The following is a 26,797-nucleotide window of genomic DNA, read 5'->3' as shown; positions in this document are numbered from 1 at the left end:
CCATGCGATAGCCCTGCCGCTCATTTCCTGCCTGTTGTGATGTACTGTTAGTATTTAGATTTGTCCTTGAGCTTTCTATGGACAAATTATCCCCTGTGGAGTGGCTGGTGACCCAAAGTAGGCTTTCCAATTACACGGAGCTCTGTAGTGCTTCCCATCAAGACAGGAATGGAGGTTTGATGAGGACTCTGGTAGCTGCGCCATTTATTTCCTTCTGGTGCCTTTTTTGTACGCACAGTCCACTGGCGTGCTGAGAAATGACATGCTACTGGCTTGCAAAGCTCATTCATACCCTCTTTCGTTTATTTAATCCCCTCTGAGTGATTGATGTTCTGGGTGATTGTGGATATTGGCGTGTACGGAAATGAGAGCCTGAACTTTGCAGCGTTGGAAGTACAGACAGGGGGACCTGTTCAGGGCTATGGGTTCACACTTTAGCAAAAGAGGAGCTAGAGGTGAACCCTGCTTCTGATAAAGGGCAAGAACTGGGAACAAAAAAGGCTTACTGTCTCAGAGAGAGGGCAGAGTCTTCCAGAGATATCAAGAGTGAGAGAACCTGGTGTACAATGTCAGGGGCAACAGAAAGTAGCCTTGAGAACAAGGGGGCAGCGTGAGAGCCTTTTGTGCGGAAGTCCTCAGAGGCTTGACTAGAGAGACTGCAGTGAGGAGCTTGCAGCAGCAGAGAGCTTCTGATCACTTGGATGGGAAATACACCAGAGGCAGTGAACAGAAGGATAATGAAGGTGGAATTATTCACCAAAGCTGGGGTTCCTGAATTGATGAGTTTTTGGTGTTTCATACCCAAAGACCTCCTTGGAAGAATGTATACTGGCACGTATTTTAGTTAAGATTGAGATACCGCTGGTGTGTGTGTTTTGTATGTATATATCAATGGTTATGGCATATGCATGTGTATATGAGTGTGTATGGGTACATGCATGTGTATGCACATGTAATTTGTGCTTCTGTGGAGGGCAGATATCTATGTTGTGTGCCTTCTGTCACGCTCCACCTTCTGTTATGAGACAGGGTCTCTTACTGAACCTGGCCCTGGCCATTTTGGCTCATGTGACTGGACCGCAAGCCCTCAGGATCCGCTAGTCCTCACCGCCAGCACTGAGACTGCAGGAGTGCTCTGCCAGGCCTGGCTTCTACCAGAGTACTGTGCAGCAGGGCCCTGCCCCACTGAACCATCTCCCCAGCCCGCAATTCCTCCCTCTTACCTTGCTGTGACCATGCTCATCCGTGCACTCCCAAGACGGGGCTGTTTAGTATTTTACATTTGCTGTACAGCTGTACCTTCCCATTAGGATGACAATAATTTTGTTCAAGGGAAATATCTCTTGTTACGGTAGTTAGTCATTTCCTAAGTGTGGAAATTCTTGCATCTACCAAGTTTCCATTGCCTCCAACATCTGGCTTCCTTGTGCCTGCAGCTCTGCCTGGAGGTGGATTGGGAATTCCATTGGCAGGATTTCACAAACTCTGCAGCCGTAAATTATGCTAATTAAAAGAGAGAGATTGTGCGGGGAGCTCCGGCAGTTCTGCAAGCTTTAATAGACAGTTACCTTTTTAACTCCACTCTGAGGGAGCGACACCTAAGAGCTTCACATTCTTAGGATTCCGTTCTAATGGACCTCGCTCAGAACTGACCTGTCTCAGATAATGACAGGTTCCCTCAAATGCCGCAGAATGACAACGCCACGGCGCATGTCTCTGAACCTCTAATCCCTTCCAGTGTCTCACACTGATTGCTCCAAAGTGTTTGAGTTAAGTGAAAGGCAAACTTCCTGAACTACGTCTTTAAAATGATTCAAATTTGCATAAGTTTGAGCCACAGAACAGATGTCTCTTTAATGCTGTACCTTTGAAAGTTTTAAAAACCACATTATATAAATCCAACTTGCTGTAACACGATTCTTCTTGCCTCCTTAATCCTTACTTCAGCGAAATGTTTTCATCAGAACAGTGACAAGGACAAGGAGAAAGGAGGCTCATGGTCGGGGATTATGGCAGAGGAAATTGTTTCATTGAAGGATTTTTAATCTCGTCTGCTAAAACAGAATGACAGTTTCCTCTTTGTGGCCTGCGTTCTGAGTCTTCATTTTGACAGCTAATATTCAGCACGCTCACTGTGTGCTGTGGCATTCAAACTGCAGAAAGAGAAACACACACAGAGAAAATAAAGTTCACTTGAGGTGCTGTCCTGTCCCACTCAGTTTTTAAAATCTCTCATTGATTTTTCATGCCTGTAGTTTTCTAATTTTCCCAAATACCTTGACTCCCGTTTTATTCAATGTGGTTGTTTCTCCAAGGTCAAGGGTACCTGATCATGGCCTACACACATAGATTGAGATTATCCTACATGAAGTACTCCAATATGGCTGAGGACACAGGAAGTGGTATAGATAATAAATAAAAAAAGTCACAGAATAAAATTCACATATATACATGCACACACACATGCACACATACACATCTCAGTTCAGCACACAAACATACATTTCTAAGGTCAGCCCACATATATGTGCACCCATACACTTCTCAGGTCAGCACACACACACATGTGCACACACATGTGCAAACACATGTGAACACACACATTTCAGGTCAGTACACACACACACACACGTGCAGATCAATACATAAACATGAGGAAATCTCTATTTCTGATGACAAAAGTCTCAGGTTTAGCATTGGTTTAGGTCTGTTTTTCTTTTAATGAGATAATCCAAGTACTTTGCCTAACTGTCCCAAAATGTTAGGTCTGATAAATTTGTTGAGATAAATAACTGTTTCAAAGCCCAGGTAGCCTAAGATTATCTTGGCTCCCTGCTTGCAGTATTTATTTTTTTTAAAATTTATTTATTTATTAAAGATTTCTGTCTCTTCCTTGCCACCGCCTCCCATTTCCCTCCCCCTCCCCCAATCAAGTCCCCCTCCCTCATCAGCCCAAAGAGCAAACAGGGTTCCCTGCCCTGTGGGAAGTCCAAGGACCACCCACCTCCATCCAGGTCTAGTAAGGTGAGCATCCAACTGCCTAGGCTCCCACAAAGCCAGTGCGTGCAGTGGGATCAAAAACCCATTCTGCTTTCTTGTCATTTTCTCTCTCCCTCTCCCTTTCCCTCTCCCTCTCTCTTTCTCTCTTTGTCTTTCTCTCTTTCACATGCACACACACACATGCACATATGCATGCAACCCCCCAATATGCATAAGTAAATGCATACATATGTGCATATACTATAGATCATATAAGAAACATACACTATTTTGTATTTTTAAATTTATTTTCTTATGTGTGTGTATGTATGTATTAGTTAGTGTGGTTGTGGAGGTCAGAGCTCGACTTTTGGGGTCAGTTCTCTCCTTCCACTCTATTGAGGCAGAGTCTCTCTTGTTTTTTTGCCACTGTGCTAAGTACGCATGCACTTCTAGGACATTCTTCTCTTTACCCTGTCTCATTGTAAAGGTGTTGGGATTACAGGTGCCCATCATTGGGTCCAGAAATGTATGTGGGTTTTAGGAATCAGTCTCTGGTCCTCAGGCTTGCACTGCAAATGCATTAACCCACTGAACATTCTCCTGGCCCCATTTTATCTGTCTTTGTTCCCATGACTCTTCTTGTTCTTTCTCCCACATACTTTTAGACTTTTTCTTTTTTTTTTTTTTTTTTTTTTTTAAATTAAATAGCATGATTTAATTTACTTGCTGCTCAATCCTCAATCCTCTTAAGTTAAAAAAAAAAGTTCTAATTAACTATTAACGTTAATGAATTAAAACCTTCCAGAAACATGAATCCAAAAGGCAATGTCCAACAGGTGAGATGAGCCGGGCAGTCTATGGCTTTTGCTGTTTCGGTGTGGAACACTACACATCAACGGAAAAGAAAATCTCTAGGTTTTCAGTTTTATTCTTCTAGAGCACAACTGTGTGGCCTGTGACTAAGCTCGCTCTCCCAGCAGGTACACGATGAACTCATAGGTGGACAGCACAATGGCAGTATTGGGGATCTGCCGGATGAGCTGAGCAAACAGTCCCCTGTAGAACTTTTAGACTTTTTCATCCTCACTGTTTCTGCTTTTATTCTCTCTCCTCTCCTCTCCTCTCCTCTCCTCTCCTCTCCTCTCCTCTCCTCTTCTCTCCTCCCCTCCCTTCCCCTTCCCTCCCCTCCTTTTCCCATCCTTCTCCTCTCCTCCCCTCCTCTCCCCTCCCCTTCTTTTCTTTTCCTTCTCCTCCCCTCCCTTCCCCTACCTCCCTGTATGTGTGTACCATTTTCTTTACCCACTCATCTAATGATGAACATCTGTATTAATTCTATATCTTGGCAGCAATAGACATGGATATGCAAGTGTCTCTGGTCTGCTTCAGTTTCAACACATCAGTGTTTTTGTTTCAGGGCTCACTCTAGTCACCTGAAAATGTGCATCAACTCATTAGGCATATGGCTCTTTGCCTGAGTATTTGGTACGGAATTGTAATGTCTTAAATAATAATTTTTAAAGACTTATGGCACTCTGAAAATGCATTCTTTGTGCTAAAATGTGTTTGGAAAAACAGTGAAGTGTCTTCAAGTCTGGCTGAATAGATCCCGGGTCACGAGCTCAGGTCTGAAATCTTCTAGTGTCTTCCGTTCAACCCTAGCTGCACCTCACTCTCCCATTAAGTGAATATCCCTATAGAAGTAATAGGTTACATATAATGTGCTTCAGAAAGAGAAATATCAATATTAACAAAAGCCCCCTGTATATTTCAAAATCTACAGAAATAAAACAACAGCTTTTCTGACAACTTTAATGTTGAAATCTCTGTGAACGTTTCAGCTTCTACCAGCTGTGGTGGAGAAGCAGCCATCTTTAGGTTAGCTCTTCAAACTGGAAAGGAAAAACACCAGACTGAAACAGTAGCACACAACATTTTACACACTACGTTTGCAAGGTAGCAATTGGAGGACTATCTTCTATGGACCGTATATTCAGAAATAATGAATTCAAAGTTCTGATTTCACAGTCTATAGACTTTTCTATAGTGTTTTCATGTGAAAAATAATTTCTTCACTTTTCCAGATAGGTTGTTTTAAAACATGGGTTCAGTCACACAAATGTGTTTATATGCAATTTTAAAATAGTATGCAAAGTAATAGATTTGGAGATTGGAGAGATGGCTCAGAGGTTAAGATGGATTTGGAGGCTGGAGAGATGGCCCTTGCTCCCATAGAGGCCCTGAGTTTGGTACCCAGCACCCACATCAGGTGGCACAGAACTGTCTGTAACTCTAGTTTCAGGGGCTCTGTTGTTCTCTTCTGGCCCCTGCGGGCACTGCACTCACCTCCACATATTCCTACACACACACACACACACACACACACACACACACACACACAATTAAATAACAGATCTTTAAAATCATTAAAATAACAAAGTAATGGATTTCATTATAACATTTCAAACATACATCTCTTATAAATATCTCTGATTTGCTCTCTTCCCTCATCTTCCCCATGATACATGTTCTTCTACTTTCTTTTCCCTTCCCAATTAAGTTCTTTCCTTTCCCCTCCTGATTGTTTTTTCTAGTTTAAACACACACACGTATACACACACACACACACACACACACACACACACACACATTCACATACACACAGAGAAGTGAAATACCCCTAGCGTGAAAAAAAGAGATAGAAGAAAATCTCCAAGAAACCCCTAGAAGGGAAAGACTTCACATCCTCACAGATTGACAGAATTAATCACATGAAAATGCCCTTTTACCAGAGCCATCCATAGATGCAACACAGTTCCCACCATAACTTCAAGATCTAGGAAAAGCAATCTTAAAATTCATATAAGCACCCAAACCCCTGACCAGCCAAAGTCATCTTCAGAAGTGGCAAGGCTGGGTGTGTTATAGCACTCAATCTGAAATTGTACTACAGAGTCACAGGGACAAAAGCATCATGACACTGGCAGAGACATGGAGACCAGTGGACAGCGGTAGAGAACCCAGAGCTAAACCCACACAGCTATGGTCATGTGATTTTCAACAGATGATTCCATCACATATTGGACAAAAGACTGTCATCTGCATTACATCTTCATGGAACAAGATGCGCCTTTCCTTTTAGCTGTTCTTAAATGCTAAAAAAGACTAAACTCACACAGACATAGTAACAAGTATATCTAAAAAGAAAAAGGTGTATAGATAAGAAAGTGGGTGTGTCCAAAGAATATGATAGCCTCTGTAAGATATTCTATATAGTTTATACCTACTTGAAAATGACTACCCCGCTGGGTGGGGCTGTAGAGATTACTCAGAGGTTAAGAGAATTGGCTATTCTTTCAGAGGTCTTAAGTTAAATTCCCAGCAACCACATGGTGCCTCACAACCATCTTTAATGAGATCTAATGCCCTCCTCTGGTGTGCAGGCAGGACACTTATACATAATAAATAAATAAAATTTAAAAAGAAAGAAAGAAACTGACTACCCTAAGACCAGTAAATCCAAGGCCTCCACACATACCTAATGTTTCTTCTAAGGGCATCAACATTGGCTTCCTCTGTTTTTCAGTAGAATACACGGACTCCCTGTTAATAAGGATGAAATGTCAGCTGTTTGTAAGTCAGAGGAATTTCCCACTGACTCAGCAGACACCAAATTCTCTTTGGGTGTGTTTTTATAGAAGCTGTCCTGTGAGTTAGAGAAGTAATATCATGTTTACGTAACTGTGTAGACTCTAGAGGTCTAGGTTTCCAAAACTGGGGAAAGGGGTGAACGGATTCTCTCATAGAAATGCATTCTTAGGGCATAGTTACTATTGCAGTGAGTCTCTATCCGTATATGTGCACACATGAATGCCAGAAGACAACCTCACCTATCTTTTCCAGGGCACCATCACTTTATTCTTTGAGACAGGATCTGGCATTGACCTAGATAGACCTCACCAATTTTAGGTTGACCAACTAGAAGACCCAGTGAACTGTCTCCCTTTGCTCAGAGCTAGGATTATAAACGCATGCCACACCACACCTGACTTTTTTTTTTAAACACAGGTTCTGAGGGTTGAACTCAGGTCCTCATTGACCAAATAAAGCATTCCATAGTGATTTTGTTGACTGACTTTGTATTTCATATGGCAAACTGAAGAGATAAACTAATGTCACCAAAATGAACGCTTCCGTATTGTTTTGCAATTTTCATGTATAATTTCCAGCAAATGGACATGGATGTGTAGTGAGTTTTTATCCGTCTTGGTCTGTCTCTGCAGGAATACATGGACTCTAATAAGTGCGTTGAGCACCTGCTGGCGCAGCTCAGGGAGCAGCACCGGAGTCTCTGGCGGTGAGTTATTTCCCACGCCTGTCTTTGTGGGTAGTTGCTGCTGTTGTTGCTTTGGAATGTTTAAAATTGTGTTATTTCTGTGCAGTGGAGAGTTTTGCAGCCCATACTTTGGCATTCAAGGCAAGCATTTTACCAACTGTGCTGAGTTCTTATAACTGGTCATGATCTTGGAGCAGGGAGTTAATTGGATTAAATGTGTCTCCCTCTGCTTGGTGCCAGAACTACCTGTGTATATACAAGACCACCGGAGGTTAGGTAGGCTTCAACTTCCTAAACCGTCAGTCATGGTTGCAGGAGGGTTCACATTGTACAAACAGTTGAAAGCAAGGACAGACTTCTGAAGGTCCTGATTCCAGATCAAGTGGGTGATGACTGATGTTTCCGGGTCCCGACCTGCAGCCTCATTCTTAACATTCCCCATACTTTCTGTATCTTCCGCTCTGCAGCGCCGCCCTGCTGGTTGCTGCCTAAGACACATGGCTTGGTTCCCAGGGCATTGGGGGTGTGACTTTCCGTAATGCTGATCGAAAACATAGAAGCAATGAATTAATACATATTAATACATATTTGGACTGTTTGATGTTTAAATCACAGTTTAAGTTGCTAACTTGAGTTTTAGAAAATCATCTGCTACATGAAGTTTGGCATGGGATTCAGACAGAAGTAGCCACAGTTTTTGTAATGGCCCTAGAGGAACCTCTGCACTTTTACACTCGGCGTTTGTGTGAAGTGGCGTTCACAAAATTGACAATTATGAAATCAAAGTATCAGTTGATTATGAAAAATGTTCACGACTCTTTGTTTCCTACAGTATCAAATATTCAGCGAAGACTTAATTGCTTATGTAAAAATAAGCAAGCATGTCCTTCTTGTTAGGTTTTAATTTGCTTTTATCTTTAATAAGTAGTAAAACTACTCATTTTTTTACAAAGAATAACTTTAAAGTAAATTTCTTTATGGCTTATTATCAGTAGATGTTGGATTTGCATACCTTATTTATGTGCATTGTATCTAGAGTTACATAAAAATTTTAGCAGTGAAAAGAGGCCACATGGCTGGGCGGTGGTGGCGCACACCTTTAATCCCAGCACTCGGGAGGCAGAGGCAGGTGGATCTCTGTGAGTTCGAGACCAGCCTGGTCTACAAGAGCTAGTTCCAAGAAAGGCTCCAAAACCACAGAGAAACCCTGTCTCAAAAAAAACCAAAAAAAAAAAAAAAAGAAAGAAAGAAAGAAAGAAAAGAGGCCACATGAAGAAAATAATATGATCAAACTACATTATATAAATGTAAGAAGTTTGGAAAGAACATATTAAGATATTTTGTTTTTTAAATGAAACCCTAAGTTAGAAATCACAGTTTCTGATGAAGGGAAGCAAACAGCTGAGGACCAGTTCTCAGGCCTCAGGTTTGCTCAGAACACGTGGGTGGGAATGGCGCCTGCCAAACTTAGATCACGGCAAGAAGTAGACACAAAGGCCCCACGAACCTTCCTGCTCGAAGATCACCGAAGCTTTTCTCCAGTTAAAAAAAAAAAAAATGTCAACTTTCTGGTTCTCCACATGAGAAGGTTGGTCCAGGGAAGCTTCTGTGTAATATTTTTTTCATACTGAGATTTTGCTATACATGGTGGGTTCTGACTCTGGGTTAGAAAAATTATCTGAGCCATGTGTTTGAACACCCTGGATCAGAAACTGGTACCATGGAAGTGAAACTCTCAAGTCAGTTAGGTCCCTTGGGAATAGATGGGAAAGATGGCCGTGATGTCATCCGTTAGTGTTCTGGGCTCCCATGAGTGTGTGCTTTGCAGGTGCTATGATGGTGCTTGAATTCCTTTTCCTACAGTCTCAGAACCTCTTAAATTTTGAAATACATTTGCTGGTCCATCATTACATGTTGTGTCATACTACACGAGAGTTGTCCCATGAGCTGTCCTTGTCCCAAGGGGAAAGGAGATCCTGTAGTCATTTACTCATGTGTCCATTTTCGCCTCTCGGAGGGCAGGGCTTTCTCTGTGCTAATCCAAATTTCACCCTACACAGGTACTTGTAGCTTGGGATAAAGTGCCATATATATTTTCCTTTGTTCAACTCATGCATGATCTTTGGTTGTAGTAATAAAAAAAATCAGGTTCCTTCATAAAAATACTATTGGGGGAATGTACTAGTTGACCCATAACTTGGTTTTTCTTTGAATATATTTTCATTAATTGAGAATATTCACCCTTTATTCTTCCCTCTAATTCCTGCCATATCCATCTTTCACCTCTCCATCCCCTCTCCACCCCCTCGCCATCCTTTCTCCACCTTCTCCATCCTCATAACTTCTTGTTCTCCTTTTCTTTTTCTTTAATATATATATATATATATATATATATATATATATATATATTGTATATATACATATAAAATTCACCAAGTACAATTTGTGCCGCCCATATACTGTGTGTGTGGGTTCATCCACTGGACCATGGTGGACCTACCAAGGGTCACACTCTTACAGGAAAATGAGTCTCCTTCTCTCGGAGGTCATCAGAGGTCAGGAGCTTTTCAGTTAGGGGTAGGAACTTGGGAACCCCTCCCCCTTCATGTTGGAATGTTGCCTGGCTTGGTCTTTCTTGTGGGGCCTGTGTAGGTAACTGCAGCATCTGTGAGTTCATGAGTGTGGCTTTCTGTCATGTCTAGAAGACACTGGTCATTTTTAATCTGAACAGATATATAAGTTTTCTTTAATTTTCTTTTCTTTATTTTCATTTTTTATTTGTGTATATATGTGGTATTTGTGTGTATAAGCATGTTTTTGCTTGCACACATATTGTTATATGTGTGGATTTCTAAGGTTGCTGTTAGGAATTGTCCTCATTGCTTTTCCACCTCATTCTTTGAGGCAAGGTCTTTCAGTTGAATCCAGAATTTGCTGATATGGGCCAGTCTCACTAAATAGCTTGTCTTGGGGAGCCTCTGTCTCCACCTTCCCAGGCTGGAGTTACAGGCAGGTTGCCGCACCCACCTGATACTTACATGGGTTTCTGGGGATTCAAGCTCTGGTCGTCATGCTTGTACAGGAAACACCATGTCTCCAGCCCTCCCCTGCGCAGTTATTTACTTACAGGATTTGTTTTAGGAAACTATAATCTTCAAACTTGTTTGTTGTTGCTTTGGCAAAGTAATACACAAGCAAACTCAGCAACTATGTATATAGTTGTGTTTTTTTTAAATTGTATTTTTCTATAGATCTATTTGAAAGCATATTTTAAAACTTATTTATAACACATATAAAATTACATTTAAACTCCTTATATAGAAATATTCCCTTTGCTCTGTTTCTCAAGAGAAAAATATACACTAACAGTAATAGCTGCCTTCTGATAAAGAAAAATTTCAGTTTAATTTGGACAGTAAGTACTAAAATATATCTCATGCACATCACTGTGAAGTGATGATTGCCAGCTCTTTGAACCATTAAAGACATTCATGGAAAAAGCCTATGTTTTTCCTGCCTTCCTGGGGTAGCTCATAAAAATTGTTGATCTCAGATAAGGCTAAGTTAAAAATCTTATTTCAGGCGTGGTAAGAGCTCAGAGTTTTGTATGCAAACCCCTTTGTTTCTCTTTTGATATGGAATTATTCTTCTTGGAGCAATAAAGCCTCAGGTATGATGTCAGGGCATCCCATAATGCCCCTCTGTCTGAATAACAGTGGCAGGTAATGAAGGCATTTGAATGTTCAGGGTGACTACGAGTGAGGAACTGGAAAAGGGTAGCATGGGAAAGAAAACAAAGACCAAGAGCTGATTTCTGCACACTCGATTAATTCATGCAGGTACACTTGATTATACTTTACAAACCAACCCTAGCTTGACTGACCTGAAGTGGAAGGGTTTATCATGGTCTATGGTGACATGGTTGGGGAACAGTGGAGAAAGTCGTTTCTGCTGATGATCAGGTTTTGCAAATCCTTTACTCGTGAGTCATGTAGATTCTGTGCTGCGTGGAGGACCTTGAGAATAACCATGTGTCATGGACATGAGCCTAACTAGGGGGCCTGAAATGAGACAGTCTCCCCTAAGTCAGCATAGACCCTGGTGTTTATTGAACCTTTGATTGGTGATTGATATAATCATCTTGGGGTGGGTTCTTTAATGTGACTGCTCATATTATCTGATGCACTAAAGTTGTATGTGAGCTGCGTTATAATTTCAGAGTCAAGCGCTTGAATCTGTCTAATTGCTGATTTCCAGGTCAGTGAAAGACCCTGTTTCAAACAACATGCTGAAGGGCACCCCAGGACAACCTATAGTTGTCCTCTGGCTTCTGTGTGCATGTATATGCTTGTGCATATGCAGACATGTATGGAGGCTTATATATTCCCCGAAAAATATTTACAAAGGGTTTCCTATCTTCATGCAGGAAGTTACTAGCATTTAGATTTTACTTGTTTTTTTTTTTAACTGTGCCATGACACAAAGATATATCATAATCACCCTTGAGATAGCTAGGTTATTTTGGGTTTATGATTACTGTATTATAGAAATAGTCCTAGCATCTGTCTCTGGGATGTGACATAACAAGGGAGTTCATGGAGCTTAAGTCCAGCCATCCAACAATAGCAAATAATCAGGTCCAATCTCTCTGGGACCAGCAAATTCTTTTTTAAAAAGTATACATGAGTGGATTTATGATGCAGCGTAATAACTAGGCTAGCTTAATATGAAACAGCAAAATTTAATGACGGGATAGCTTACAACACCAGGAATCCAGCAATGGGCAGGAAATACTAAAGGGACTGGCTGGGCTCATGCCCGCCAGATTTATATGTAAACATTAGCCCAAGGCGAACACGCCCCCTTGGGCTGGGCTTCCCCCACAGATTTATGTAAAGAAAAGGATGGAATCAGAATTTACAACTGAGTCTAAACCCTCTTAAATATGTACTCAAGTCTTATTTTACTCTGTACCTTCCTATTTGACTTAAGAAAATATGGGTGGGGATGGAGAAATCGTTCAGCAGTTAGGTGCGTTTGCTACTCTTACAGAGGACCTGGGTTCAGTTCCCATAGCTCACACTGGGAGCCCCACAGCCACCTGCAGCTCTAGCTTCAGGAGATAGAACTTCCTTTCCTGGCCTCTGGGTGCTGTATTCACTGTGCTCGTGTGCACACCCCACCCCCTTGCATACAAAGAATTAAAAATAAAATCTTAAAAAATTCAGGTGAAGTGTATGTTTGTGTCAAACCACAATCTTGATTGCCTGTGCCTTAATTTGTTCTGATACAGAAGCTTAACTTTAAAATGAAAGTAGTTTTTGTAATATGATTTTTATATCCTCTACTATTTCTGATTTGGCTAAATACCTTTGATTGACAAGAAATAACATAAGAAATAATAGTAAAAAAATATCTCCAATATTTGAATAAAATATCCATTTGCAGCTTCAAATTAAGAGTTTAGAATGCATAGACAGTTGGAAATTACAAATTGAACTCATGAATATTCATGGGATGAAATTACTCTTTCTTGCCACATGTGAAATATGTATGGAAGAGTGACAGCAGCAGATTATCACAGCTATGGAAGGAGAAGGAGACTAAAGGATGCGAGAATTTTTGTCCTAGCCTGTCAAAAGTAGCAGATGAATAAAACTCAGACTGATTTCTTTTGTGTGTAGAGAGAAGGTATCAACATAGCTAACATTCTAGTTTCAGCCTGTTACTGTGGCAAACACATGCCCAGAAGCAGCTTAGGGGAGAACAGGGTTTATTTACCTTAAACTTGCAGGTCACAGTCCATCACTGGGGGACGTCAGGGAAGAAGCTCAGGCGGGAATGGGAAGTAGAACTAACAGAGGAACACGGGTGTTCGGCTCACTCACAAAGCTCCTGCCTAGTCAGCTTTCTTACACAGCCCAGGACTGCTCAGGGAATGGCGCCACCCACAGTGACAATCAAGACAATTCCCCACAGAAATTCTCACATACTAATCTGTTATAGGAAATTCTTCAGTCTCAAGAATTGCCTCCTAGATGTTTCTATGCTGTGTCAAGTTGACAGTTAAAGGTCACTAGGGCAACTAGTGTTTTAGATTTTAGAGCATCAAGATTGCATGAATTGTGTGTAGTAAATACATTGTATTTTCAGAAAATACACTTAAAATATCTCTCATTATAGTCATTTGATAATATTTAGACATTATGTGATGGTAATATGCAATCACTCTAACCTTTGAAGAATTTAGTAGAAGAAACTAACCAAAAAGATTGAACAGGTCTCCAGTGACTCACCAGATGATGTTAAGGTCTTTGCTTTTAATTTTAGAAGTCACATTGGAGACGGTCAAAGGTGTTGTAAGAAATAAAGAGTTCAGGCTGGAGGAGCTTACTGCATCAGTGGAAGGACCTGAGTTTGACCTCTAACACCTACAGAAGAAATTGGGGCATGGTGTTATATTTGAGATCTCAATGCTGGGGAGGTGGAGACAAGTGAGCCGTGGGACTCATGGAGTCCCTCTTCTCAGGGAATTTTGGGATCATGTCCCAAAATTCAAAGTGGATAGCATCTAAAGAATGACCTGGAAGTTGACCTCCAGCCTACACATGTAAACACACACACACATATATACACACACGCACTTGTACACACACACTCATACACTTACACACACTCATTCACATTACACATATACGCACACACCAAGGAATAAGGAGATCTGCATGACTGTAAGATCATGTTTGTAGAGGTCCAGAGGCCCACCCGTACACTTCAGGTCATGATGCATGTTGGTTAGGTTTTGTTCAACTTGACTCCAAGAAGAGCCACCTGGGAAGAGGGAATCTCAAGTGAGATTTTTTCCATCAAATCAGCCTGTGAGCATGTGTAGAGGGCAATTTCTTGATTGCTGAGTGATGTGAGAGGGCCCCACCCATTGTGAACATGCCGCCACTGGACCTTTGGGGCCAGATGTGAATGCAAGGCACTTGAATGTGAGCTTGGAAGCAAGCCAGACAGCAACGCAGTCCCTGCTTCCAGTTTCCCCCTTTGAGTTCCTGCCCTGACCACCCTCAGTGACACAGCACACAAAAGTGTAAACTAACTAGACTCCTTTGTCGCCATGTAGGTTTGGTCAATCTTTTTTATAGCAAGAGAAAGCCCCCCAGGACATCAAGTTCATCATAATCATTAAGCCTTTCAACAAGTGCTGTTGAGGCACGATACTTTATTGTCATAGGGATAGGGTTGTTATGGGCATTCCATGGTATTTAAGACCATCCCAGGCTGTCACTCACTACCTGCCAGGAACACACATATTGTGACAACCTAAAATATCTGCAGACACTTTCCTGCTATTTTCCAGAGGGCATGAGTATCTCATGCTTCTCTAGAGGAGCATAATTTTTAAATAATCACACATGGAACCATTGTCCTAAGTACAGATCAAGAAACACCGATAGCCTGAATCACTACAGATATTTTAAGAAAATATACTGTGACCAAACACATGTGAAAAATACTAGGTGACACCCAGTTGTAAACTTTGTCATTGCAGAATTTCTCAGGACCCTTAGCATTGCTCATATGTGTTACATATATATAGGGGGGAAACAACAGAGAAAGATACTATGCCAAGGTCAAACCCCATGTATGAGTGCACCCACATGCACACATATTGCACACATGCGTAGGCACCCCCCCCCCCCCAATCTAACCCATTTCGGAACATGTGCTTTAAGTTACTAAGAAGCATACCTTAGGAAATGGTATGTTAGTCTTGATACCTAAATGTATAACATAAAAACTTGAACCTTCTTCCATGTTTTTCATCCTAACGATAAAATGGGCATGATAGGGTGATAGTAAGACATAATGTGAGAAGTCTAAACGATTAACAAGAGAAAAGTGCTGCAAGAAACCAGACAAAGCACTTATGAGCGCTCTCTCTCTCTCTCCCTCCCTCCCTCCCTCTCTCTCTCTCTCTCTCTCTCTCTCTCTCTCTCTCTCTCTCTCTCTCTCATGTGTGTAGGCAGAAAGACATAGGAGATCTCTGTTGGTATTCCTGAGGTGACTGTCAATCTTGTGTTTTTGAGACAGGCTCTCCCATTGCCTGGAAGTCCTCACTTGTGCTGCATTGGTAAACCAGGGAGCCCCAGGGATCCAGCGCACTCCACTTCCAAAGATCTGAGGTTTCGGGTACACGCCACCATGCCTGGCTTTGGGAAGCCAAGTTCAGGCCCTCATGTTTGCATGGCAAGTCGTTTATTGAATGAATCATCTCCCTGGACTGAAACTCTAGTTTTTTGTTTTGTTCTGCTTTGTTTTTTTCCCCCTCACTTTTCAGAAGGTTGGCTGAAGCCTCAATAACTAATCCCAAGAATCTATAAAGTATTGATCACAAACTGTTTGCCTTGGTAAAGCACTTAACTGCTGCTTCCCAGGGGACGCAGTTCCTGCACCGCCAGAAAGAGTGAGGCACTTAATTGAACAACATGTATAGAACCTGTTAGAAGAAAAGTCCCGAGGCTCCTCCCTTCCAGCCATCAAACAGTTTTAACAACTCTAAAATTCTTGAAAAATAGAACTTCTCCTCTGCTTTCTGCTTTGAGTGTGATTCCTACTCTAAGGAAAGGGAATTTAGGATTAATATAACTTCACTTTCTTTCTCTGAATTCAAATGCTTCCCCAAAGGCAATGAAGACAGAAGTGAAATGACCCTAGCCCCAAACATTCATCCATACTGTCTGTAATGGTGAGGTTTGCTACAGTTTCCAGGAGAATTTTTGGCTTCCATGCTTCTAAAGGAGCAACTTCCAGGGAAGAATTCTTTCTTCAGTACAGACAGAATTCCACTTTTAGGCCAGCTCAGGAGGTAAAGATGCTTGCTGTCAAGCCTGATGACCTGAGTTCCATCACTGGGGCCGACATAGTGGAAGGAGGAATGATTCTCATAATTTGTCTGCAGACCTTCACAGGTACATAGTAGTACACATGCACACGTGCATGCACACACACAGTATGTGAAAGTGGTATTTAAAATGCTTTTACATATATTCATTTAGTGTGTGTATGTGTATTGAATTGAACAACATGTATACAACCTGTTAGAAGAAAAGTCCCGAGGCTCCTCCCTTCCAGCCATCAAACGATTTTAACAACTCTAAAATTCTTGAAAAATAGAACTTCTCCTCTGCACATGTGTATGTGCATGTACATAGGTATGTGTCATCTCTGTGTCTAAAAGAATGATATTAAAATTATCTGGTGGAAGCCGTGTATCATTCTAGCTCTGAGAAGGAAAGTCTGTAATGCCCTATTTTTAAAAATGGGCTTCTGGTTGTAAAGCACAGATCAACAAAAGTTGATCCTGCATAGCATCGAGCTCTGACTTTCCCAGAGTCTCAGATTTTCATCCCATGTGTCCTGGCTCTCAGAATTGTATTATCCAACCTCTTCAAGAGCTGGCGTGACTGTTTTCTCATGGGGTTAATTAATGTAGACTAAGGAGATGTGACTATTAAATATTCACCTCGGCTGTAATCATAGCTGTCCACTGGGGTGTGAGTGGTGTATCTTAATTGGTAACATGCAAACTTACTCTGCATGAATCCTTAACAGTGGACACAGACTAAAATAAGAGCTGTAGTTTGTTTAAATCCCTTCAGGAGATAAAGAGGCTGTCTCTGGGGGGTTGGATGTGTAGCAGTGACAGGGTGCAGAGCTTTCTAACGACAATGAGAGCAAAACAGTAGCCGATGCCAGCTCTGTAACAGTTCCTGGACTCCTCCCCAAAGCCACAGGAGATCAGGCTAGTGGGCTACCTATTGCTTCTCCTCCTCTCAACCCTTGCGCTAAATTTCTAAATCATAGCTATGTTCTTAGCAAAGTGCAAGACCCATGGCTCCCCCTGGACAGCCATCAGTGCCTTCCCCCAATTACCCACCAGGGATTGTTTGAGAGAGTCAGGCAATTTCAGTCCCCAACCAAGATAAGAGTCCGGCCCCTAAGCCACACCTCCTGCCCAGCACAAAGGAGAATGAAGCAGGGCATTGGTTCATGCTCCAAAGTCATGCCATCCCTGGAGCATCTTAAGGAGGATGGCAGGTTAAGCCATACACCAGGCGATTACTTACTGTCACCTGCTGACCCTGCTTTAATGAGGAAAAGTAATTTAGCCTTCATGTTTCTGAAGCCCCCCGGAAGACACAACATTGTTTTCCCAGGTTCATTTATTTGGGTGATTTGTGTGGGATCTGCTTGCCTGTTTGTTTATGGGATGCCCAGTGTTAGAACAAAAGTCATTTAGGGCCAGGAGAGGATTTTAGGACCATACCCAGTATGATGACAGTATGATCTGGTTTTATTATATTTAATCTGGCAAAGCAGCCCAGTAGAGACAGGGTTGCTAGATTAACTTCTGGAAGCACGAATATGCCTCCCACTGGAACTTGGAAAATATGCCTACTTTAATGGTGGGTTTTAGGTACACAAAAGCTGGCATATTGCAGCTAAGGCTCACAGATGACTGAGAAGTTGCACCACGAGGGCTTGAGAAGATGACTCACTGGCAAAGAACTTGCCGCCTGAACACAAGGACCTTGGCTCAGCACCCAGAACCCGCATGAAAGGATTAGGAATGACATCATGCTCTTATAGTTCTGGTGTAGACCAGGCAGAGACAAGGGGAGCTCTGGGGCTCAGTGGCCAGCCAGCCTAATCTACTCAGTGAGTTCTAGCCCAGTGAGAGACCCTGTCCCTAAAAACAAGGTAGGTGATACCTGATGAACCACAACTGAAGTTGTCTTTTAATCTCATCTCTCTCCCTCTCTCTCTCTCTCTCTCTCTCTCTCTCTCTCTCTCTCTCTCTCACACACACACACACACACACACACACACACACACACACACTGTACATTCATGCATACACACAGGAAGAATACATCTAGTTTAAATAAGTTTATATTCTTCGAGAAACAATCTCAAAGTATGGCATGCTGGCTCTGAAGTGACAGGACTGGGACAGTCAAGACAAATATCACCAATCTGAAGACATTTGTCTTACTCTGCGCTTGTTATGTTTAGACCTAAACTTAACAATATAACAGCTAGGAGCCTAATGCAATTTATCTGAAATTAAAATAGAAAGCCCCAAGCAAAAGGCATCTTGTAGATTTATTTGGGAAAATACAAACATTTCCCATGCAGTTGAAAGAAAAACTCCCAGCTGCATGGCCCAGTTGATATAAATACATTTGATGAACTCTGCAGTTCACATGCAGTAAAAGATGATAAAAGGCCCCTTCAGCTTAGAAAGAGAAATGAAATGGGTAATTTATAATGGTTTTTGGGTTTAATTTTATTTTATGAAAAGTTAATTTAATTTATGAAAAATTAACATTTTTTTGCTCATAAGCGTGATTTTTAAAAAGTGATTGTTAAAGTCTAACTCTGCACATTTGTGTGTCGGGTAACTGAGCGTGAAAGGACTCACACAGGTATAGGGGTGAATAGGAAGCAATTGTGCAAGTGGGCTCACGTGTGTGTGGGTGCGTGCGCGTGCACACGTGTGCATGCGTGCATTCATGTAGGCCATAGTTTGGCAAGGGGTATCTTTATTTGTGTTTTCCTCCTGATTTTTTGGGACAGGCTCTCACTAAGCCTGAGTTTTGCTGTTTATAGAGCCCCACCTCTGCATTCAAGTGCTGGGGTCACGGGTGTTTGCTGCCCCATGCCCAGCTTTCACGTGGATACTGTGGGCTCAGCTCAGGTTCTCCAGCTTGTACCATATGTGCCTTCCTCACTGACCCATCTCCTAGCCTGAAAGGAGCAGCTTTCCCCCTTCCATTCTTCCAGAGATTTCCATGCTTAGAAACCTGAGAGGGTTTTTGATTTCTCCCTTTACCCAAGGATCTGAGAGAGGAGTATTTGTGTCTCTCAATTCCTTTCCGGCAGAGTTTATGCTGTGCCCCATGTGTATTGCATGTTACAATTAGACCTTATAAATCACTCCAAAGAAAGATGATCTGGGTGAAAGATTACAAAGCAGTGAGCAGTATGTTTGCTCAGTTGTTGAGAGAGGGCTCTTGACGTTCAGCAGACACAGGGTTGGCAAAGCATGCCTGAGTTCACAGACACCATCCAAGGTGCTGTGTGTGGATCCACGCATACTTTGTTCTCAAGCTACACCTTCCCTGGACACCCAATAAAGATAAACCATATATGTGAACTCTGTTCGCTTATGCAAAGTGCTGTCTGAGTTATCAGAAGTCCAACAAGTTCCCAGCCCCATGTCCAATAATTATCACAATGTTATATGGAGGTAAGGGATCCAGACCCCTCACACAAAATCAATTTTAGAAATGTTAATAATATATATTATATGTGTGTATAATACATGCAAAGATGTATAATAGAAAAACATACACACATACACATACATCAGTAACTGGAGTGGGTCAGGGGAAGGTATGAGTGATGAAGCCAAAGAGACACTTTAGATACATAAAACCACTAAGAGTTGGAAGAGGCAATTTCCTATCTTCATGAACCTCCTTGGCTCGGGAATTCTGACTCCCAAGCTGTGTCTTGGCCCAAGCATTCCATAGGTAACAAAAAGCACTCTGGCAGACGGTGAGCTGCAGAGTGAGGTCAGAGTCTGGGGCCACTTTGGAAAGGTTTTCCAGGAAATCATTCTATTAAATAATGTTTAAGTTTGCCCAGGCATTTTTAGCATGACATGGTACAAGGAAAAGTCAGTCACAGGATGTTAACAAGGGCACAGTGGTCACAGTGCTGTCGTTACAATCCCTACGAAGGGAAACTGCGCTGTCTGGCACTGGCTCTGCAATGTCTTTGAGAAGCATAGACTCCCTGGCTAATCAGAAGCCAAATGTTTTAATCCAGGTCTACTCACTTGTATTATTTGACTCTGCCATATCACTTTTGATGTAGTAAGGGGCTGAAGATGGGTGGTGGTGAGTAGAATGCTTGTCTGTCTTGCATAGAGCCCTAGGTTCTGCTCCTCACATCACATAAATCTATGATAGTGATGCATGCCTGAAATCCTACAGGAAGCAAAGGCCAGGGAATCACAAGTTCAAGATCAGTCTTAGCTATACAGTGAGCTTCTGACCAGTCTAGGTTGCATGGGTCTTTGTGTCCAAAGAACAATAGACAATGACGAAGAAGAAAGAAACATGAATAGGGTCTGCTGCAGGAGGTAAACCAGTAATTCTGGGATGTCACAAATGAGTGCAAGTCTCTGATTTGGATCAGACAGGCACACAGTAATGTGTTTGCTGTAGGGAACATTTGCTCCAACATGACAATGAAAATGGACTCAAAGTCATGCCTATCTGAAACATGCTTTTCTCCCCTCAACTGCTTCAAGTTTTTGTTCCCAGAAAAAAGAAAATTGGTAACCTAGGAAAGTCACCTGATACCTAAAGTCACCTGATACCTAAAGTCACCTGAGGAGAAATGTTATACATTACTCATTAAGAGTGTGTGTGTGTGTGTGTATGTGTGTGTGTGTGTGTGTGTGTGTGTACCCGTGTATAGGAATGTATGAGAGTGTATGTGCCCACAAGTGCACAAGGGACTGCCAAAGATCAACATCAGGTGCTTCCCACCATCTCTCCCCACTAAGTCTATTTGTTGAGACAAAATCCCTCCCTGAACTTGGAATTGGGCTGGCTGACCCCAGAGCTCAGCAGCCCTATTGACACCCCCCCTCCACCTAGTGCTGGCTTATAGGTGTGTGCGCCCGTGCCTGGCTCCTGTGTTGTTGGGGGTCTGAAGTCAGGTCCTCATGCAATAGTCATATTGCAGAATCATTTCTCTAGTCCCAGCTCCTTCAGGTCATTGTAACATCTCACAAAAGATCAGCTTACCAAATAACTATACAGAGAAGTCTGAGTTCCGAGGGTGACTAGCAAAACCAAACATCTATAGAGCAGGAGGAAAAGGCTGGGTGTCACAGTGAAAATCTCAAAAGTCTCTCTCTATGACCCTGGTCTCTCCTGACTTCTTTACCTTCACCCATTACCCCTGTGGACACATGATTTCTTACTAGTCTCCATACTGAAATCAGTAAGTCCTATCCATTTGTCAAAGATCACCCCAAGTTTCTTGCTCCCCATCTTTCATATGGATTCCTCAGCATATCTGGGTTCCCATTCTGTCAACCTTGAGACTATATTATATGTGGAGAGATAGCGTTTTAAAACTCCAGAATTATCCCCTATATCTTAATTTGTATTTCTCAGATATTGTCAGTGCCATGAAGCAATGGCCAAGGTAGCGCTGGATGCAGCAGGTGTACAGCTAACAATCTCTATGTGGTACTCTCGCTGGCCAGATTGTATCAGGATTGTTTGTTTCCATCATCAGTTCTGAACACTGCAAACCTGAAGGCCTGCTGTTTGCCACAGAACCTGGCTAGTTGGCCGTTTGGCTCCAGGGATCTGCCTGTCTCTGAACCACAATGCTATGATTATAAGCATGTGTTCTCATGGCATCTTTTTATTATATGGCTGTAGGCGATTGAACTCATGTTCTTATGCTTACCATACAACCATTGTCCTTGTTGAGCTATTTTAACCTGTCGAGTGAGTGTTGAAGGAGAGAAATCATAGCACTAAGTTATGCTCTGACAATGGGGTGTGAGGTAGGATTTCCCAAGTATTATCATTTATCATAGAGAAAGATATTCTTGAGGCAGGACTGTCAAAGTGAAACCTGAGTGACCACCTTTCAGTTCAGCACAGAAGGAAGTCTGATTGACCCTCATAGTGCGTGCTGTAACATCCGTCTTGCTGGCCAGGGAAATGGCTCAGTAAAGAGGGCTAGTTGTGTGTATAGTGTACTCACATTCAGTGGTTCACAGTTTTCTGGAACTCCAGCTCTTCATCTCTCTCACACCCTCTTCTGGCTTCTATGGAAATGCGTGTGTGTGCGTGCCCATGTGTGTGCACACAAAAATAATAAAAAGAAAAATAAGTCTTTAAAAACTAGCAAATTTTCTTTTACCACCTGCCCATGTTACCATTAGGGACCATATGTGTATCTACTCTATCTTATCTGTGCTATTTGTGTGTGTGTGTGTGTGTGTGCGCGCACTCGTGTGTGTGTACATATATGTGTGCATGTGCTCGTGGGTGTGTACATATATGTGTGTGTGTGTGCTCGTGTGTGTGTACGTATATGTGTGCATGTGCTCGTGGGTGTGCTTGAATATCAGAGATTGATGCTGGTTATCTTCTGAAGTAATTTCCCCCTTAACTTTTTGAGATAGTCTCTCATTGAAGCTGTAACCCTGTGATTCTGTTAGGTGCTGTGGGCAGCCTCCAGGGGTTCTCTTTCTGTTCCCCAAGCGCTGAGAGTCCAGGTAATTAGTGCTACACATGGCTTTTAAATGCGGGTTTCAGGCCGGATCACAGGTCCCCACGCTCACACTGTAAGCATTTCCAAGCAGAGCCATCTCAGCAGGCCTTCTGAAGACATTAAATGCTTCCCTTCCAGCTTCACTTCCCAAAGGCCCCACTGTAGACTTCTTCCCTGGCACAGCAGCTTGCTGCTCTTGACCCGCCTGAATCACGGCTGCTGATGGATAGCTCCAGTTGGTCGGTTTCCTTTTCCTGTTGTTTGTTTATTTTTCTAGACAGGGTTTCACTGTGTAGCCCTGGCTGTCCTGGGACTATCTCTATAGACCAGGTTGACCTTGAACTCACAGAGATCTACCTGCCTCTGCCTCCGGAGTGTACCACCACCACCAGGAATCTTTTGCTGTTGTTACAGTTGTGGTGCTCAAGATGACCGGAGGACTTCCCACATGCTAGGCAAACATTTTGACCACTGCACCATGAACCAGCACTTTGGCTCTAGTGTTAGCACGTGTGGATGTGACATAAGTATGATGTATTTTGTTATGGCCAGATGACAGGTCCAGTTTTCGCCACCCTGTAAGAGAAGCTTATTATTCTAATTTCATGATTTTTCTCCCAGTGGCACTAAATCGCTAATAACCTTAGGCAAAATACCTAAAATTCCAGCCTGACTCACACATATCCAATTACTCTCTTGTGGACTCCAAAAATATAAATCATTATTTCAAGAAAGGGCAGGGGTGTTTTAAATTTAGAAAAATCCATTTCCACCCTAATCCTCCTTGTAAATTGCCTGGTCCTTTTATATTTTCATGTCTTCATTTCTCCAAAGCCAAGGTTTTATTTTGTGGGTAAGAGTTTACATTGGTGTTAATAAAGACGAGGAAATCGGCACTCTTCACGTCGTTAGAACTTGGTTGGCAGATTCGCTGGCCTTCCACGGGGAAAAAAAAAGTAGTAAATTTTAGAATGTTACTGAAAGGAACAGTTACTAATTGAGCATTTCCTGGCCCAGTGTTCAGGAATCGCGGAAGGATGAGTGCTCCTCTAATGTAGTATTTATCTAGAGAGAACAGAAGATTCTGCTGGGGGCAGAGGGTTGAGCTGGGCCTTTGTGGGGATGTGCTATTGTAATCCACGTTTAAACTCTTCCAGTTCTCACCCTGTGAGTACAAACATCTCTATGGCAATATAGAGGGCATTTTCCCCACAGCCGGAAAGCAGGATAGTTCTCTCGGTCCTTCTAATTATAAAGTTGATATTTGAAATCATTTTTATCGTTGGCCAGCAGTGCAACATAACTCTGTGAAGCTGGCCTTCTGGGCTGGAGAGATGATGGCTCAGTGGTTAAGAGCACACACTGCTCTTTCAGAGGACCTGAACTCGGTTCCCAGCACCCATATCAGGCAGATCACACCTTGTAACTCCAGCTCTAATGTTCTCTTCTGGCTTCCAGGGGCACCAGCACACACATATACACATGAACACACACACATAAGTAATAAAAATTTAGTTTAAAAAACCTAGTTTCTTAAATATGTTTTTAATTGAAATAGAATTATATTACTTTCCCCCTCACTCTTTGTTTAGTGATGGGACCCCCACATTGATGGTAGCATGTTCATTGATATTGGTATTGTTCTGGTCTTGTTTATGCCGTTATTTCTAGGAAAGACTGTTTCATAACTGACTTCCTGGTATTCTGGTTCTTTAAATCTTTTTGTTCCCTGTTCCATGGTGTTCTCTGAGTTGTTGATGCAGGAGCAGCGATGAAGATGTACCTTTTGGGAATGGGGCTCCTCATGATCCTTTGATCTCTGCATTGTGTCTAGTTGTAGTTTTTAGATGCTCTCCGTTTGCGGTGAAAAGAGGCTTCTTTGGTAAGGGGTGGTGGCTACTCTTACCTGTGGGTATAAGAATGTAGTAAGGAATAATTCCTTTTTCAAATCTTGCCTTTATCTCCGTCGTGGTGATGAAGACTATGAGGTAAACACAGTGTAGATTATTTTTCCTCGAAAATATTGCTAGGTGTTAGAGCACATTGTTTAACTGGGGCTATTAACAGAAGCAAGCATCCTAAGATTTTCATAGAGAAGATGTGAGTTAAGCTTTGGAGTCAATAGCTCATCAGCTTCTCAGCAAGAAACACATGGAGGGAGGTTAGCTTGGGAAGTCTGGGAAGATTTGGGCAACTAGATAACATAGTTGTAACTAGATAACTTTTATGTAAGTATGTGTGTTTAAGTATGAATGTACATATGTGTATATATATTTAAGTGTGAATGTCTATGTGTGGATGTCTATGTGTATGTGTTCAAGTGTGCCTGAATGCATGCATAGAGTGTAAGCCAGGGGTCAAAGTTTGGTGTTGGGTGTCTTTCTCAATCATTTTCCAGTTTATGTTTTTGAGGCAGAGTCTTTCAGTAGCCTAGATTTACCTATTCAGATAGGCTTGCTGGCCAGTGAGCCTCAGAGATCTGTGTGTCTCCATTTCTCTGGCACTGGGTTTACTTTTGTGTCCTGACACATTGAACTTTTTACATAATGGTTCTGGGATCTAATTCTAGTCCTCAGGCTTGAAGCCTTTTTCTGATTGAGCCATCTTCCCAGCGTCCTTCCTGGGATGTCCACAATCAGATTTAATATAAAGGTTGTCTGACAATTCTGAGCAGATGAAATCTTTCAATAAGCACATACAGCTAGGCACATTTACTCCATGGTGTGCTGGGAACCACGTGCCACACATAGAGAAGTAATGGCAGCGTCTGCTGCCGTGTAGTGAGGAGAGTTTGGAATTGCTGCGTTGACGTCATGTGTTGACAGAAAAACCACAAAAGGTTCACAGATTCAGGCGGTCTGGAGAATTCTTGTTTCTTATCTGAGCAATCCAAGGAGACAAGCGTACCAGCCTCTTTATGCAGACTTCCTTGTGGGATTGTGGAGATCTGAGGCTACCTCAAAGTTAGGAGGAGAAGACGTCCCTCGCTCCTCCCTGTGAGAATAGGAAATGTTACAGTTGTCGTAGTTAATGTGTAGTCAAAGCATGGCGTGTGGGTGCTTGATTGTCTGTGCATGCATGTGTGGGCCAGAGATTAGCATCATGTATCTTTCTCCGTGAGACTCCATCAAATTTATTTATTAAGAATTTATGAATTTACTCATTTACTTATTTTTTGAGGCATTGCCTCACTGAAGAGGAACCCCAGGGATCTTTCTAATTCTGCCTTACCATCCCTAAGAGCACAAGTGTGCAGGGCTGTGCCAGGCTTTTAAATGTGAGTGCAGGGGATCTGAACTCGTGACCTTCTGCTTAAGTAGCAAACACTTTGTATTCATTGCGTCATTTTGTCATCCCAAATGTCTTGATCCTTGAATGTCCATTTCTGAACCTTGTCCAACAACCTCACTGGAACCTCACATACTATGGTGTTTGGAGATTTTTCCTAAATGGAAGTAAGACTTGCCAGGGAGCACCTTGGCCACCTACCATTTCTGTGTCTGAGCGTGTTGGCCACACCACAACTCTTTGATGTCAACTTCAAACTCCCATAGCATGACCACACATAACCATTTTTACTCATTACTTGTGATGGACCTGTTATTAATTTATATAGGCCATTTAGATCTATTTCTGTCTCTAGCTTCTTCTAGCTCTGATTGGATAATGAGCTCTATCAACTTAATCCTACTCTGTGGGGCAGAGCGTCATTGTGTTTTCTCTAAATACAGTCAAGCTGACATTCTCACCCCTAATTAGGCATGTTAGAGTGTCCCAGGAGATCCCACATGTACCTACTCATCTTTACAGTGATGGGTGCCCCCCCCACTTCACTTCCTAAGAGTAGAAGAGACACAGGGACAGCACTGGACTCACTCACCTCTCTTTGATTTTAGTTTTAGTCTTTGAAAGCTCTGAGTAATTTCAGTCTTTTTCCAAATTACATTTACTTATTTTGTGGGGTGTGTGCGTGTGTGTGTGTTTGTGGTGTGTGTGTGTGTATGCAGTGTGTAAATGCCACCATCTATTTGTGGAGGTCTGATGACAACCTATAGTGGAAGATTCTCTACTTCCACTGTGTGGGTCCCAGAGATC

The 26,797-nt window shown here is 42.2% G+C and overlaps 1 protein-coding gene across 1 annotated transcript in view; it reads left to right on the top strand.

Annotated features, from left to right (window-relative positions):
• The window catches only part of Nckap5 (NCK associated protein 5), a 769,956-nt gene that overhangs the window by 157,566 nt on the left and 585,593 nt on the right, over positions 1-26,797 (top strand). The window contains exon 2 of the mRNA XM_041648822.1: positions 7,263-7,336. Coding sequence (XP_041504756.1) covers positions 7,263-7,336 — 74 coding nt within the window. The remainder of the gene's footprint in view (positions 1-7,262; positions 7,337-26,797) is intronic.

This window comes from Microtus oregoni, unplaced genomic scaffold (assembly GCF_018167655.1).
Source record: "Microtus oregoni isolate MIOR12 unplaced genomic scaffold, Mior012 000003F_ref0000135, whole genome shotgun sequence".
NCBI classification, from domain to species: Eukaryota; Metazoa; Chordata; class Mammalia; order Rodentia; family Cricetidae; genus Microtus; species Microtus oregoni.
Note: the sequence above shows the minus strand (reverse complement) of the source record. Positions and strands in the feature narration are given on the sequence as shown.